The following is a 16,498-nucleotide window of genomic DNA, read 5'->3' as shown; positions in this document are numbered from 1 at the left end:
AGTCAGGTAATTCTCCTAGTCTCAATTCCTGCATGAAAGCTCTTGTTCTGGACATCTTCTTATGAAAAGAATATATTTTTCTTTATTTATTTTTTTTTATTTCTTTTTTTCCACTTAAAACTGTTTTTGTCCATTACTCCCCAAGCAGTTCCAAACTAATGCAGCTTATTTTCAGTTGGTTACTTTTCTCTTATAGTAAAAAGACAATAACAATAAAAAGGAAACTAGAAAAAAAAAAAAAACAAAAAACGGAGAGATTTGTTCTCTTGATTTTTTGTTCTGTATGCAAATCACATGTATAATGGCAACACACAAACAGTGAACACAGGGATTACCTGACAGCATTTTAATATACATATTTAAAACTCAGGTGAAATTATATAAAACTTTCTATACAGGTGAAATTAAATGCATAGGTTATTTAGCCACAGCCACTTAACCAATTAGAAAAGCAGCTGACCTAATCAAGGCAGACTAATGTTAGCTTTTGAAAACCTGAAATCTCTTTAAATTGCTAAGCTTATCTAAGATTCACATTCAGTTTACAGAAAGATACTGAGAATCAGCAGCTTGTAGAAATGTCAGTGATAGGTGACGACAACCTTTTCCCAAGTGCTCAGAATCTTTCTAAATTAAGACATACTCTAGGGCACTGATTCAGGGAACACTTAAACAGGTATTAAAGTCCATCTTTATTCAAATTAGGCCTTACTGCAAACTAGACTTCTGGCACATGCATGGCTCCTACTGACTGGGCTTAAAGGGAATGTTTCCCTGAAATGCAAACCATACAATGAAAATAAAATTCTATATATTTCTATCAGTTCTTACAAGAGGAGGGGAATTAACTATTAGTCTTGACGTCTTTCAGGAAACATGCAGACAGGTAAGACATATCAATCTTATGTTCTCATAACATGTCTCTAAAAACATCATCTCAAATTGCCTCACAATGATTTTTAAACATTTCCAACATTAAGAATGTCTGAATTTGAACTACAGATTATAAGCAACAATTTTGACAATCAAGATACTCTTCAGAAAACCCACTTTTGGCATGTGAAATGCAGTTTAGATACAAGTGAAAGAGGGAAGGGGAAAGAGAAGTTTCTGGTGTATTAAACATTGCTCCTTTATTTATGAAATGGAAAGAGAAGATAATATGACTACTCAATGTATGACCATTTATTATCTTCCCTACTATATATATAGCCAGCATATCAGAACAGGTTTATGAATAGGCCTTATGAATATGCTTTTACATGGCACAATATTGTCCTGCAGAGTAAGATTTTGGATAACAAAAAGTTTGGACAACCACTATGGTTCAGAACAGTCTTCAATTCAATTTTTAATACACACAAATTGCACTTTTGTTCAGTGTTACCAGCATCTTAAAAAGTGTGAAATTACAAACTCTGTAACACATATAGACACAACCTGCACTGAGAAGGATTTTATGTGGGCAGTTTGTTTCCATGGTGTATGGAGCCAACAAGGAGGGTGACTGCAGTGACACACATGTAAGTAACTAGAGCTGTGCTGATTTACACCAGTGGAGTCTCAGCACATTTTTTCAAAGTATTGCCTGTAACCACTCTTTTGAAGGCCAGAGGAGAGCCTGGAAAAGAAACAATACTTCTTTATAATTATAGCTCATTTGTCATTCAGCAACTGAAATATGGCAGATACTGAAGAAACATTCCAATTCCAAAGAAAACCACAAAGCCATTGTGTTTCACTGAACCATGTCTTAATTTGTTTTCTTTTTCTGATAGCCAATTACTCTTCACATTTTGCACTACCAAGCTGATAATGAGCCAAACTCTTGCAATCTCAGCCACGCTCAGAGTTTGGCTCAGTGTTAGCAAGCTGGATGAGAATAACTTCCCACAAGCAAAAGATGACACCTACGTTAAAAAGAAGCCACAAAAACCAGCATAGTTGTGTGACTGGATGGCCCAACATCCAGTCACCCCTTGAAAGTCAATGATAGGGTCATACATTAATTTATTTTTTCCTTCCCCCTCTTCACTCCTGCTGCTAGCTGGTAGTTTCCCTGGTGTCCATCATATTCTGCTGGGTGTTTTTATCACTTTAAACAGGGATGAATGGCAGGTTTCTTGTCACCTTTTTTAAAAGAGTGCAAGGTATAACTGATGCTTTTTAAAGCCTCCTGTCCTGACACAATATTCCTGTCCAGGCAATATCTCTTAATGACACTTTCTACATTTTTTAAAGATTACTACCATTAAATCTGAGGTTGAGTTTGCTTGCCCAATACCACATGTGTTTAAGAAAAGCACAGATTATGTCTACCCAAACATGGTGAGGACAGAATTTTTTTATAGGCGGTAAGTGCAAATTAGCATCAAATACCTTGTGCCCTATTATAAGGGAAAAATAATATACATGCAGCAATATGATAAACAGTATATTGCAGTTGGAGGGATAAAATTGAGCTGAAAATTCTTTTTAAAAAAACTCTTAAAAATCCACAATCCTTTACAACACATGAATAGATAGATTTTAATTTTTAAATGACACTTGAAGGTTAATTCTCCTCATACTAGTTCAGAATTATTTTCATTTACAGTTTGGCAGAAGGCATAAGGCAAAGCCCAGACAATCACAGAATGTCTTGGGTTGCAAGGGACCTCATAGATCACCCAGTTCCAACCCCCCTGTCATAGGCAGGGACACCTCCTTCCAGACCAGGTTGCCCAAAGCCCCATCGAGCCTGGCCTTGAACACCTCCAGGGATGGGGTACTCCCAGCTTCTCTGGGCAACCTGTGCCAGTGTCTCACCAGCATCTGAGTGAATAATTTCCTCCTAACCTCTAATCTAAATCTCCCTTCTTTTAGTTTAGAACCATTCCCCCTCATCCTGTCATCATCCAATTGAGCAGAATTGCACCTCATCTTTTTTTGTAAGTCCCCTTCAAGTACTGAAAGGCTGCAATGAGGTTGCCCCAGAGCCTTCTCTTCTGTAGGCTGAACAGCCCCATCTCTCTCAGCCTTTCTACATAGAAGAGGTGCTCTAACCCCTTGATCATCTCTGGGGCCTTCCTCTGGACCCTCTCTAACAGAAGAACCACGTAAAAGTGGTATCAGTGCAAAACCTGCAGGCAACTACTACAAAATACTAAATAAGTGTTAATGACTTCAAAGAGAAGACCTACAGCTCAAGGAGCCTTTTATTTATGCAATTCATTTCAGTGTTACTGCAAAGAAGTGAAATATTTTGTGTATTGCTATAATAATGTGAAGCGTAAATTCCTTAGCATGATATAACACATTGCACTCCTCTTGCTCTACTTACACATTGTTTTAGAAGAGAATTCACCAGTCAGGTTTCTACTAAATTATAGTTTCAAAAAAATATATATCTTGTTTTCATCATGAAGTCATTGGTGGAAGGGAAATGGAGAGAAATGGGAGGAGAACAGAACTCCCCCCACCAGGCAAGAACTATCCATTTCACAAAGATGAAGAATTTTTATTGAATGCGATTCATCATCTGTAACATATAAGACACCAAAGACACCATACCTACACAAAATTAAATTTCAGTTCAGGTTCAGCCTCACAAATATGTTTACTCTATTTGATATGAACGAGCTGAATTTCAGGACCAAACTGTTCAACAACTGACAGAAAAAATGTGCACGGAATAATGAAACAAGAATAAAAGACCAATAAAGGAAACTAAACATCTCATTACTCAGGTAAACTTCAAAAAAATAAAAATAAAAGTAGTTAAAAATACTCCTCTCTTGGGCATTGTTTGCTTCCCAAAAGACGTCATTAACACAACGTACCATACAGCATGGTTCCTATGTGTCTTTCATAAGCTTAAATGAAATTGAAGCCTGTTAAAATATATTATTTTTGACTTTAGAGAATGTACCTGACATAGAGCAACCCTTCAGATACAGAACTACAAAGATGATGCTCTACAGCTTCAGAAATGCCTGTTACCATTTGAATCTCAGAGGAAACAGTGTCTGCAATCCTGCATTTCGTGACACAGGACACTTCAGGCATGTAGCTATAAATATATATTAAAGAATATAATGCTAGCCTTTTAAATCTTCAATACCAGACGTAATAGTTACAGTTCCACTTAAAAAGAAAATGCAATTTTTTCATAGTTACCTGAAATCACAAACTGTTGTGAGTCTTTGCTGTACAGCTCTATGAAGAAAGCAATTTTGGCATCACCCTTTGGAATACCAGTCTGCTAGGCTCAACAAATGTATATGATTCTCTTTTAATTGCTTTTTAATACTGTGCATTACAGCACCCAACAGACCAATAGCATCTAGTAACAGAGTGGAATTCTCTCTTTTTTGCAATATGCATGTCTGGAAGGAGAGGAGCTGCTGGCTGCAAACTCTGCTCCCCACTGTGCCTTGTCACCTACGGCACAAATCTCCCACATAGTGCACCCATCCAACAAGCCTGTTTGCAGAGTGAATGCTCAATTACAGATAAAACATCATTTAAGTGCCGTTGCCCTGCCCGTGCAGAGACCTGCAAAGTATCAGGAGAACTGCTTGTGCATTACTCTCCCAGTGCAATGTAATTTTTAGTGTAGCTGGCACCAAGACTGAAGTTCAGCCAACACACAGATTATTCCCTTATCAGGAGGGCTTCAGAGCCTGAGAGGAAAATTCACTTTGATCTGTGCTAGCTCACAGAAACCTCACAAAAATTGGAGGAGACAGAAATACCTTCCCACTTTAAAAATAAATAAATAAATAAATAAAATAAAAATCTCTAAAAGAAAAACAAAGCTAGCACAAGCAATTCAACGCTGATCTGGTTTGAATCTGTTAGAAGCATCGAGTATAAGAGCATGTAAAAGCATATCCTTACATCAAAACCAGAGCTGTAACCAAGCTGGTGTTTCCAGTGTGGCTCAGGGTAGGGCACACACAGGCAGACCACACGCTTCCCCGTGTAAGCAGCTTTAACACTCGACTAATTCTTGCTGATCATCACCAGATCCAAGGAGCTGTCAGTTCCCCAGGGAGTAAGGCTAATGTGCAGGCATTTGGTGTGGCTTTTACTTCTAGACATAATTAAAGCCATATTTGCAACGGCAGGTTCTCCTTGATACAAGAAATCTCTCTTTGCATTTACAGAAATGCATGATAAATGATCAAAAGGGAAAAACTGTTGATAAAGAACTTAGCTACTCTGTATCAGAAGCCCAATAACATTTCCCAGTTTTGTGCAGCTTTATTTGATCCAACAGATTGCCTCCCAGTTTTTTCTGTTACCAGGCCAGAATGGTTTCACTGTTCACAAGTGCCTGAATGAAGCTTCATGGTTCCTAGGCACATATTACAAGACTAAACAGTGGTGCTGAGATTATCAGATTGTTGGTCCAACAGATCTGGCACCTTGCAACAAAAGTTCAAGCCACTTATCTGAGAAAATGGCAAAAGAAACAGTTTTCTGATCTCACTTATGCTGGAATACACATAGGGAACGATAACGAAACATCACTAATGTTATACTTCGAGGCAAAAGATTTGTTACCTTTTACATACTGTAATTACAAATTTCTCTCTCATTTTGTACGATGCAGTTCTATCCAGGAAGTAACCTGAGTCCCAATAAGTGGGAAAAAAGTATGAGTAAAGATGAAACAGTATACTTAAGCCAAATCACCTCTGCATTAAGACATTTTATTCACTGTTAAAGCTCTTTGAAAATGCAACACAAATGTGTGCTTTCTCTTTTATTCCCTTTAGGAGGAAATTCTTCACTCAGAGGATGGTGAGGCACTGGAACAGGTTGCCCAGAGAATCCCTGGAGGTGTTCAAGGCAGGCTGGATGAGGTCCTGGGCAACCTGATCTAGTGGGTGGCATGCCTGCCCATGGCAGTGAGGTTGAAACTAGGTGATCTTTAAGGTCCCTTCCAACCCAAACCATTGTATGACTCTGTGATATTTAGTAAATACAGTTTTGTTTTGTTTTGTTTTTAAATATTCACACTTTTAACTATATGTGGGAAAAAGAGTTCTTATTATTAGATCCAAACTGTGACAATAACAACTTGCAGCTTGCTTGTTCATAGTGTCAGTGCCTCTTTTGTGCTCTTCTGTTTCAGAGAACAGATGCTGGTTTATAAATCAAAAGTCAGGAAACATGCTCAAATAGATAAGTTCTTTAAGATAACTGAAAGATCAACCTCTTTCCCTAATCTATTATATACAATCACTTAATTAAGCCATTGTTAAACATAAACAAACATCAGTCATAACCAGGAAGAAATGTATGTGCTGTGCTGCATGGGATCTACTCTTGCTACGTAGATATGTAAGGAATGCCTACCGCAGAGATATGCAAAAGTATTTACAGAATCTCTCTGACTTGTGCTTGATAATCACTGAAATAGCACACAATATATTTTAATTTTATTTACATAACAATGGAGAATTATACAATAGGAAAACAACCGACAATTAGGAATTTTAAACTGTTACATTAAATTATGTTCAGTTTTCCTGAATATTATTTCTTATGATATTGTAACTTTTCCTAGTACAAAGTAACAGGTCCCATATAAGTCCTGATCAGCAGCCTGGATTCTTAAGGGCTATGGAAGTCACTGTTAACCATAACTGGTAGCAGTGGCAAGAGATATGAGACAGATTAATGCACCTTTTGTTGCAAATGGTACCATTAGGAGAGGGCAAGAGACCAAAAGAAGTGCTGATGCACCATTTTCAAAGACTACCCTTCGTTATGAGAAAAACACATGGACGCTGAAAAGGTGAACTACAGGAAGACTTTGTGGGAAAAATCTTTAATTGGTTGATCTGGTCCTTTCACAGCTGTGTAAGTGTTCACTGTGGGGAAGCTAATTGTATTAGTTATCTTGTGTAACAACCTGATTAATTTTGTACTTCAGGGCTATTAACTACCATACTGTACATGATTCACTGGAGAATGGATGAATTTAATCCTTCTGTTCAAGTACAAAAGCAAACAAGAATAATCCTTAGTTTTATAACTTTTAAATAGATAACTTAAATTCTTAATGATGCTTAGAGTATATTAGGAAGGCATTCACTGAAACTATTTAGCTAAGGATAACTAGGCTCTTCCATTAGAAAGCCTAATTAATTGGGATTTTAAAATTAACTCTGATTTACAACAGATCATAAAACTCTTCAGTACAAAGTTTTATCTTTTTCTTCTAAGGTTTGTAAAAGATCAAATTAAAGAAACAAGATCAGTAAATTATCTCTTGCTATTTCAACACTGTTCTCAGTATTTGCAGCTGCAGTTTGAAAACAAAATTAATAAATTGGCAGGCCTCAAAACTCATCCTGGGAGGAAATTTCATCCCAATAAGTGAGAAGCATAATAATTTTTAAAAAGCAGAACTCTAAAACTGGCCCAGTAGTTGCTAGCTTCAAATACACAAGCTGGCAAACCAAAAAAGCAATTTGACATGTCACAGAAACCCTTCACAACAGTTTCCTGTTGGGTACATTGCAGCACGGCTGTTTTTCTTTAGCAGAGAACTTTTCACAGTATTAGCCAAGTGGACAGAGTAACAAAATATTTTATGTAAAATGAGACATTTTTATATCTCAATCAATTGAGGTCTTGCTTTATAGAGTTGTTTGTTTTTTTAGTACCTCCTAAAATAAATTGATAAATTCATTGATGTCCCCACAAAAGAGAGATAATACAAGCAAGTCTGTATGAAATGAAGAATGTAAATTTTATAAACACAATATGAAAGATTTTTTTTTTCCTTCTCATGGGCTAAAAAAGAATCTCAAATAAATCCTCTGCATTTGAAATCAATGGCTTACGATGGATTAATCTATAAAAGCAAGGGTGTATTCATGCTTCCCTCCTAAATTTTTGGTCAGAATCAAAACAGAGATTGACAGGTTGAAAGAAGAAGCTGCTCTTAGAATACTTTCCCCATCATGTAATCCACTTATATTGTTATCCACACCTTATGAAGGGCCCAACTAGTCTGCAGAAACAGCAGCCAAAGACTCCCTTTGAACTTCAATATAATAATGATTTCTGATTTCCCATTCTGTTTCTCACCTCATTTTCTATCTTGCTTTTCCTTTTCATAGAATCATAGAGTCACATAATATCCCAAGTTGGAAGGGACCCATAAGGATCATCAAGTCCAACTCCTGGCACCACACAGGTCTATCCAAAAGTTTAGACCATGTTACTAAGTGCACAATCCAATTGCTTTTTAAATTCAGACAGGCTCGGTGCAGTGACTACTTCACGGGGGAGCCTGTTCCAGTGTGCAACCACTCTCTCAGTGAAGAACCTCTTCCTGATGTCAAGCCTAAACTTCCCCTGCCTCAGCTTAACACCATTCACACAGGTCCTATCACTGGTGTTTGCAGAGAATAGGTCACCTGCCTCTCCACTCCCCCTCATGAGGAAGTTGTAGACTGCAATGATGTCCCCCCTCAGCCTCCTCTTCTCCAAGCTGAACAGGCCCAGTGACCTCAGCCACTTCTCATACATCTTCCCCTCTAGTCCCTTCACCATCTTCGTCGCCCTCCTCTGGACACTCTCCAACAGTTTAATGTCCTTTTTGTACTGTCGTGCCCAGAACTGCACACAGTACTCGAGGTGAGGCCGCACCAGCGCAGAGTAGAGTGGGACAATCACCTCCCTCGACCAGCTAGCAATGCCGTGCTTGATGCACCCCAGGATATGGTTGGCCCTCCTGGCTGCCAGGGCACACTGCTGGCTCATATTCAACTTGGCTGTCAACCACAACCCCCAGATCCCTCTCTGCGGGGCTGCTCTCCAGCATCTCGTTGCCCAGTCTGTACGTATTGCCATGGTTGCCCTCTCCCAGGTGCAGGACCCGGCACTTGCTCTTGTTAAACTTCATGAGGTTGGTGATCGCCCAGCTCTCCAATCTGTCCAGGTCTCTCTCCAAGGCCTTACCACCCTCATCTGAGTCCACAACTCCTCCAAGTTTGGTGTTGTTGGCAAATTTGCTCAAAACACCTTCTAGTTCTACATCCAAATCATTTATAAAAACATTGAAGAGGACTGACCCTAAAATGGAGCCTTGAGGGACCCCACTAGTGACCATCTGCCAGCCAGATGTGGCCCCATTTACCACAACCCTTTGAGCCCTGCCTGTCAGCCAATTGCTCAGCCATTGTATGATGTTTTTGTTAAGTTGTACACTGGACATTTTGTAGGATCCTATGGGAAACCGTGTCAAAAGCCTTACTGAAGTCCAAAAGGTCACATCAGCTGGTTTCCCTTGATTGACTAGATGGATGATCTTGTCATAAAAGGAAATAAAATCTGTTAGGCAGGACTTACCCCTCATGAACCCATGTTGGCTGGGACCAATGACAGCATTGTCCCCCAGGTGCACCTCAATAACTTCAAGAATCATCTCCATAATTTTACCAGGCACTGACGTGAGACTGACAGGCCTGTAATTGATAGGGTCTTCTTTCTTACCCTTCTTGAAAATTGGCACAACATTTGCCAGCTTCCAGTCTACTGGGACCTCTCCAGATTCCCAAGATCATTGAAAAATAATTGAGAGAGGTACCATGATGACATCAGCCAGCTCTTTAAGCACCCTGGGATGAATCCCATCCAGACCCATGGACTTGTATGGATCCAGGCAGAGCAGCAAATCCCACACACGTTCAGGGTCAGTTGAGAGTTTGTCATTCCCATCATCATGGTCCTCTAGCTCAGGGCATCCTGGGTCCCGAAGCCCATCATCAGAGTTGAAGACAGAGGCGAAGAAGGCATTTAATGTCTCTGCCTTGCCTATGTCATTGTCTGTGAGGAGACCTTCCCCATCAAGTAGTGGACCTATGTTTTCTTTGGTCCTCCTTTTTCTGTTCACATATCTAAAAAAAACTTTTTAATTGTCTCCCACAGACATGGCCAGCTTCAACTCTAGTTGGGCTTTGGCCACACAAATTTTCTCCCTACAAACACGAACATCATCCCTGTATTCCTTATATATTATATTCCTTTTATATGTCTATCTCACAGAAGGATACTTCCCATTGACATTACATTAGTATAACATTAAAAGGGCAACCAAGTTCTAATTTTTGATCATTTGCAAAGCGAGCAAACTGTTGTAATGAAAAAAAAATTTAAAAAACTATGTCACTCTTGGCTAAAAGAAGGACAGGGAGAACAAGATGACTCTGTATTTAAAACTCAATTTCCACTAACTTACATTGGGAAACTTTTTTTTTTCGTAACTGTATAAAAACCCATCTGTGAATTACTTGAAAAACATTTACTGAAAAAAATAATATTGCACAAGATCTGAACTTACTACATAGTCCTCAAGAATACACAAACTGCACCTCGTTAGTGCACTAGGCTTCTGTCCTTGGCTCTGTCAGCAACTTAATTAAAAAATAAAACACAAAGACATATATGAACATTTACCAATCAATCTTCGTTGTCTTAGGTATATTACTTCAGCAGTACAGAACTCACCAGAAATATCCTTTCAAGTTGATCTTGAATGTCCTTCATTCCTGGAAAAGCGGCGACCCCTTGAATCATTTCTACAAAGATACATCCCACTCCCCTACAGAGGGAAAAAAAGAAAGCATGCACCTTTAGAAGGATTTATCTTAGATTAAACAGTTATCAACAATGCTTTTATCTCCATCACCAATATTTAAATAATGTATTTTATTATTATTACTTTTTAAATCAATGCTGTGAAAAATAATATACAAAGTGATTAGTTCACATTTCAGGTGTTTGAAAGCTAAGTGTAGAGATAGGAGGAATATGGATGAGTAGCTGTTGACACCAATAAAGGTATAGCAGCAGATTCCTGTCTGTATGAGTGCTTCCCAGGCAGCACACTCACACTCCCAAATAAATTCTGTGGATATGGGAATGGCACTGAGAGAGCACCCTTGGGAGCAGCCGAACAGGGATGGACTGCAGCACAGAGGCGCACTGGAAGGGATTGGAATGGAGACAAAGTCTGGGGAAAAAATGAGTAAAAAGGGAATGTAGTTGCTCACAGCCACTGAACTAAGCTACTGCCCGTATGCTGATGACTCCTGGTATGGGCTTGCAGCCACAGGCTCCCTCCTCTCACCACCGCGACAGCCACCTTGTTACAGCTCCTTTCCCTAGTTTCTACAAAAGCTACTTCACACGGGTTCCCTCACCCCACTCATTTAAAGCCACTGGCAAATCAGGGGAAAAAAACTACACAGCGCAAAGAACAGATTAATGGCTTCTTAAGATTTGAGGAAAGTTTCTGCAGGACTTTAACCCAGATTTCAGATTACCTGTGGAGTTCCCACATCCAAGAAGCAAAAGTAATTATGAATTTGTATTTGCTTCTTTTCTGGATGAAAAGAGTTCAACAGTTTTTTGTTCCATCAACAAAAATAATTGCAAATTGTAGAATTCAGTTATATATTTTCACTTGTTCAATTACTATTTTCCATGTATGTACAACTTACACAAGTAAACTACTATGTATGACATATAACCACACCTGTGTAAGTAACCACATGAAAAGTCTTCACCCAACACAAATACCAAGTCAATAACTCAAAATATATATTTGAATGAAGCAAGAATTCCCAAAGCTAACTACAGTACCACTTTTTCCTTAAATTGTGAGCTGTCCTTTAACTCTGAAAATCCCAACAATAACATCTGGTTTCACTTTGGTTTTTGAAGTAAATTATTATAACGAAGATTATCAGAAGATTAACCATGTTTTACTTATCTCTGAATGCTTCCACCACTACCAAATAATGAAATAATTTTATGTTCCAAGACAATGAGTGCTGATAGTCAAATTTCCTGACAAAGAAAATTAGACATGCATCACTATTCTCTAATTCTACATCCCAAAGCATAGATACAGTAAGCAAAGTTTCTCCCTAGCCATTGGAAAAGTGGAAGAAAACTTTGGAAGGCATAGCTCTGGTCCAATTCTGTAAAAAAATCAGGTGTTCATAAAAGAGAAAGGTTAAAATTTATGTTCCATATGCTGCTACTGGTTACTGAATGAATGGAATTGATTAAACTGCCACTCATCATTCACTCTGGTTAGTGCTTCATTAGGCACAGATAGGCACAATATGTCTTAGTCAAATCCTTACAAAGTATCAGGATCTCAGACAAGGAAAAATTCAAGATTTTAGTCAGGAGCCATTTATTCAAGATAAGAAATAAAACAATTGAATTTAGACTAAAGAAAAGAGGATTAATGCTCTATTCTTGCAACCAGAAAGCAGGCATTTGATTAAACCAGTTTATCATTTTAGGGCATGTACTGCTATCTACAGAGAAACTACAGCTAGCAGTTTGACCGGAAATACTGTACAAGCAACATGCAGATTTCGCCGGATTGTTTCATATTTTTTTCCCAAAATCTATTTGCAAAATTTTCCATTTCTAGTGGGTCAGACGCAAGTGTGAGCCAAGAACTGCAAACAACACCACTGAAGAAAAATTTCCTGCTTGGAAAGAAGAATTCTATTATGTGGCTTGGACTCTTGTAGAACCTAGTACTCCATTTAGTCATAAGCTGAAATGAGGAGTTAGATAAACAACTACTACAAAAAATGAAAAGGTTATTAAAATCGTTGAAGAGAGAAACATAAACAAGCTTCCAGGTTTGAGCTGGGGGACTGCTGTTCACTTTGGCTCACTTGAAAACTATGCTTTGTTTCAAAGCTTATGGCACTCACCCAGCACACTGAAGAATAAGCCCGTGAAAAGATTAAATGAATAAAAAGAGAAAGAAAGGCGGGGAGGGAGGAAAAAGGAATATGATATCGAACTGATATGAAATACCTAGAAAGCTGTGATGTCACAAAGACTTTGAAGGGCTGGAATGGTATTTTAGTTGCCTTAGAGTTCTCCGTGAGTTTTGTCTTAGGCTCTTAGCAAGTAGAAACTAAATATATGGTAGGATCCCTGCATCACAAAACTTAAATGCACACACTTTGAACATGAACAGAAATAAAGCCTCTGCAAGGCCTTTAACTTGTTTTTGTAGACCTCACACACACCATTAAACAGGTTATAGAGATTTTCGAGAAAAGCAAAGCTTAGTTACAGTCCAGAACTGGTTTGTAATGAAAAAAAATTTAAAAAACTATGTCACTCTTGGCTAAAAGAAGGACAGGGAGAACAAGATGACTCTGTATTTAAAACTATGCAAAATGAAGGACAGGAAAGAATTGATTGGGATTTTAATGGTTCCCAGAACTGTAGGTAGGTCCAAGACAGTATAACCAGAAATAGGAAAATGCATTTAGGAAATGAAAATTTTAGGCTATGTTAGAGAAATACACTTAACAACTGTGCTATACCCCAGTCTCCCACAGGACTGGGAACTCCATGGTTGCAGTCCCGTGAAACCAGACAAGCTGGAACACTGAGGAATATTCTTCTGGGACTAGACTTGCATTAACAGTAGGGTGGATAAAATGATCTCACAGATCACTCCCATCTCCAGTTTCTGCGATGTGAACATTACATCTTGAAATATGAATTACAACCAATTAACTTGGCTGCAATGTGCATGCATCTCTGAGGATCCGTTATTTATGTATCATTTGTGTACACATAGCAGTGTACAATGCCATTTTCAGGCAGCTTTTCAGAAATCATTTGTGTGACAAAAACCATTAGCCTAATGGCTTTCAGTACCTTCAATCAAGTTTTCCTACTTTCTTTGCAGGACTTCTGATTTTCAATAAATAAGCCAAATGCTGCTAATTCTGAGACTTTTTTTCAGAGATCTTCCCAATGGAACTGCATGGGATAACCTTGCAAAGTAAACGTGACAGCCATTTAATGTTGAAATGTGTGGCTTCCCCTCTGATGACAAAAAGCATGACTAAACCTATTGATGTATTGATGAGACCATATGTGGCCATACCATCTAATATTGCTCTTCTATTGTCCTGCCTAATTTGCTGGGACTCCAGCTGTCACTGAACAGCCTTATAAGGAGTAAGAGTTAATAGCAGAGCTAAATGAGTTACTTTTGCATTTGAACTGACATAGTAAATGAGCCTGTAAAAGTTAAGTTAGATGCCTCACAAAACTGCTTTTTTTCTTCCTTTTTTTTTTTTTTTTTTTTTTCAGCACAACTTTTATAATTCAAGAACTTATTCTCTTAAAATTAACTTCTTTACTGGGAGATTGGCTTTATATTTTGGGTTCAAGAATTTCCATTCATGTCTCTTTGCAACAAAGATCCTTATTGCAACAAGAAGAATCTACAGCCTATTTGTAGTTGAATACTACAAGAAAATAACATAAAAGCTCTGGTGAGGCACAATCTGTAAGATTTTTTATTTTTTCCCCTTCAGTTAATATTCCATTTTTTTCCTGATGGATTTGTAAAAGAGACTACAGACACACTTTGGAATGAGGAATTGTTTCCAAACTGAAATTTATTTTATACTTAAATGGAAATTATAGAAAGCCTGAGTGGAAACTCGAGGAACACTTACTATATATGTTAATAACTGTTGAACTTTTTGCCCTGAACAGATTTGCAATGCTTTCCAACAGGCTCATTGCAGGTGATGACATCTAGCATATTCTTCATTGCAAAGTTGTATATTTGCTCTTCAGATAAGATTTGTATCTGGTTGTGAAGGCTGTTTCAGTGTGAAAAGTTTGGATGAGGAAAGCATTTTATGAAAGGCAAGTAACTGCTTCCAGAATTCCTCCTGATAAGATTTCTGAAATACAGAGTAACAGCAGAATTTTCATACAAACTTTCCCAAATTCATGCAGATTGCACTGCTAAATATACCATAATAAAAAATAAATAAAAATAATAAAAAATAAAAATGATTAAAAAAAAAATAAAAGAAGCCTGCTTGGTTTTATGGACTCATCACAGAAGCAATGGTGGAACTTCTTCCATTAAATCCACCTGTTAACATCCATGTTTGAAGGGCACAGAGGAGGCTTTTATCTTGTCAGATTTATTCAGAAAAAAAGTTACATTCCTATATGATCCTGCTTACGAACAGAACTATGACAACAAACTCTGGGGAGAAAGGAATGAAGAGCAAGGGACTTCTGTGTCTTTAATTGACCAAAACCTGATTTTGTTTTGTGATGGCACACTGCCAGAACAGAATGGAATCCCAGAAAGGCCAAGTTTGGAAGGAACCTCTGGAGGCCATCTGATCCAAGCTCCCCGCTCAAGCAGGGCCACCCAGAGCAGGGTGCCCAGCGTGTCCAGGCAGCTTCTGAAGATCTTCAAGGATCTCCAAGAACTTCACCACCTCTCTGAACAATCTGCGCCAATGCTCTGTCACCTGCACAGTTAAGTACTTGCGTATGTCTAGATGGAATCTTCTGTGATCCAGTTAGTGCTCATTGCCTCTTGTAAATGCCATGGATACTGAACTTGGTTGGACTTCATCTTTTGTGACTGCTTATCTGATATGTGAAAAGCAATATACCACGAGAGATACAGTCTGAGCAAAAAATGGGGGCATAAGGCAAATGAATTACTTCCCATGTGAGAATTGTAATGAGTGAAGCAAAATTTCCCTTCCATAATGACAAAGAACAATATTAAAATTTCCACAGAAAGCAGATACAATGAATGAAAAATAAATTCCTCAAAAGTATGGTAGTTCACGGTATTTCTTGAACCAACTGTAATTACAAATGAATAGGGTGCTCATGTTCTTGCCTGCATCTCCAAACTACTAGAAATAAAAGCTCTGGAAAGTGTTTTTGTCACCCAATCTTCTGCATAGAAACTTTCAATTTCTATATTAAGAAATACTATATTCATGAAGGATTAAATTGTACATAATTATTTTTTGCTACGATCTTTCATTTAGACTTATTTCCTCTGTAAAAGAAGAATGCAAAATAAAATAAATCAAGAAAATCACTTTTGAACTTAAACAACATCCTGCCATAAGGTATTTTCCTGTTCAACACATTCTTCCTGGTTTTCTTTTTCTCTCATGGATCCAGATACTTCTTATGGAGTACTTTCCTCACACACATATGCTACATATTTTTAGCTGTGTGAAAATGATAGTAAATCTCACGTTTCAAATGGATAAAAGTAATTTTTAGACAGGAACTGAAATGCCTTTCCTAGAGACAAAAATTGTTTCCTCACACACGGTCTTTCTATGAATAAGACCCCATGAGAATTTTCCAATCAAAAGCTAATTCAGCTCAAAAAACTTTTGAAGAGATCACTGACAATGAGAGAAGTTTAATTAACAATACCCTGACAGTTACCACAATACCCTCACCTTAATATCCTAATCCTGAAGATTAGCATTTCTTTGGAGTGGAAGTCATAATCATAACGAACATTAAAGGCAAAAGAACTAATTTATCCTACACTGTTTTCTCTCCTGGGCCCCAAGCAGTATTTCTTCAGTGTGCATGGGGACTCGTACTCTCAGATTTGTTTCACTGCAAACTGTTT

At 38.0% G+C, this 16,498-nt stretch overlaps 1 protein-coding gene across 5 annotated transcripts in view; it reads right to left on the bottom strand.

The window, feature by feature from the left end:
• CDK14 (cyclin dependent kinase 14) overlaps positions 1-16,498 on the bottom strand; it is a 332,761-nt gene that overhangs the window by 120,494 nt on the left and 195,769 nt on the right. For all 5 annotated transcript variants that reach the window (XM_084511412.1, XM_084511413.1, XM_084511411.1 and 2 more), the window contains one exon: positions 10,516-10,609. In XM_084511412.1, the coding sequence (XP_084367538.1) occupies positions 10,516-10,609 (94 nt within the window). The remainder of the gene's footprint in view (positions 1-10,515; positions 10,610-16,498) is intronic.

This window comes from Aythya ferina, assembly GCF_964211825.1.
Source record: "Aythya ferina genome assembly, chromosome: 2".
NCBI classification, from domain to species: Eukaryota; Metazoa; Chordata; class Aves; order Anseriformes; family Anatidae; genus Aythya; species Aythya ferina.
Note: the sequence above shows the minus strand (reverse complement) of the source record. Positions and strands in the feature narration are given on the sequence as shown.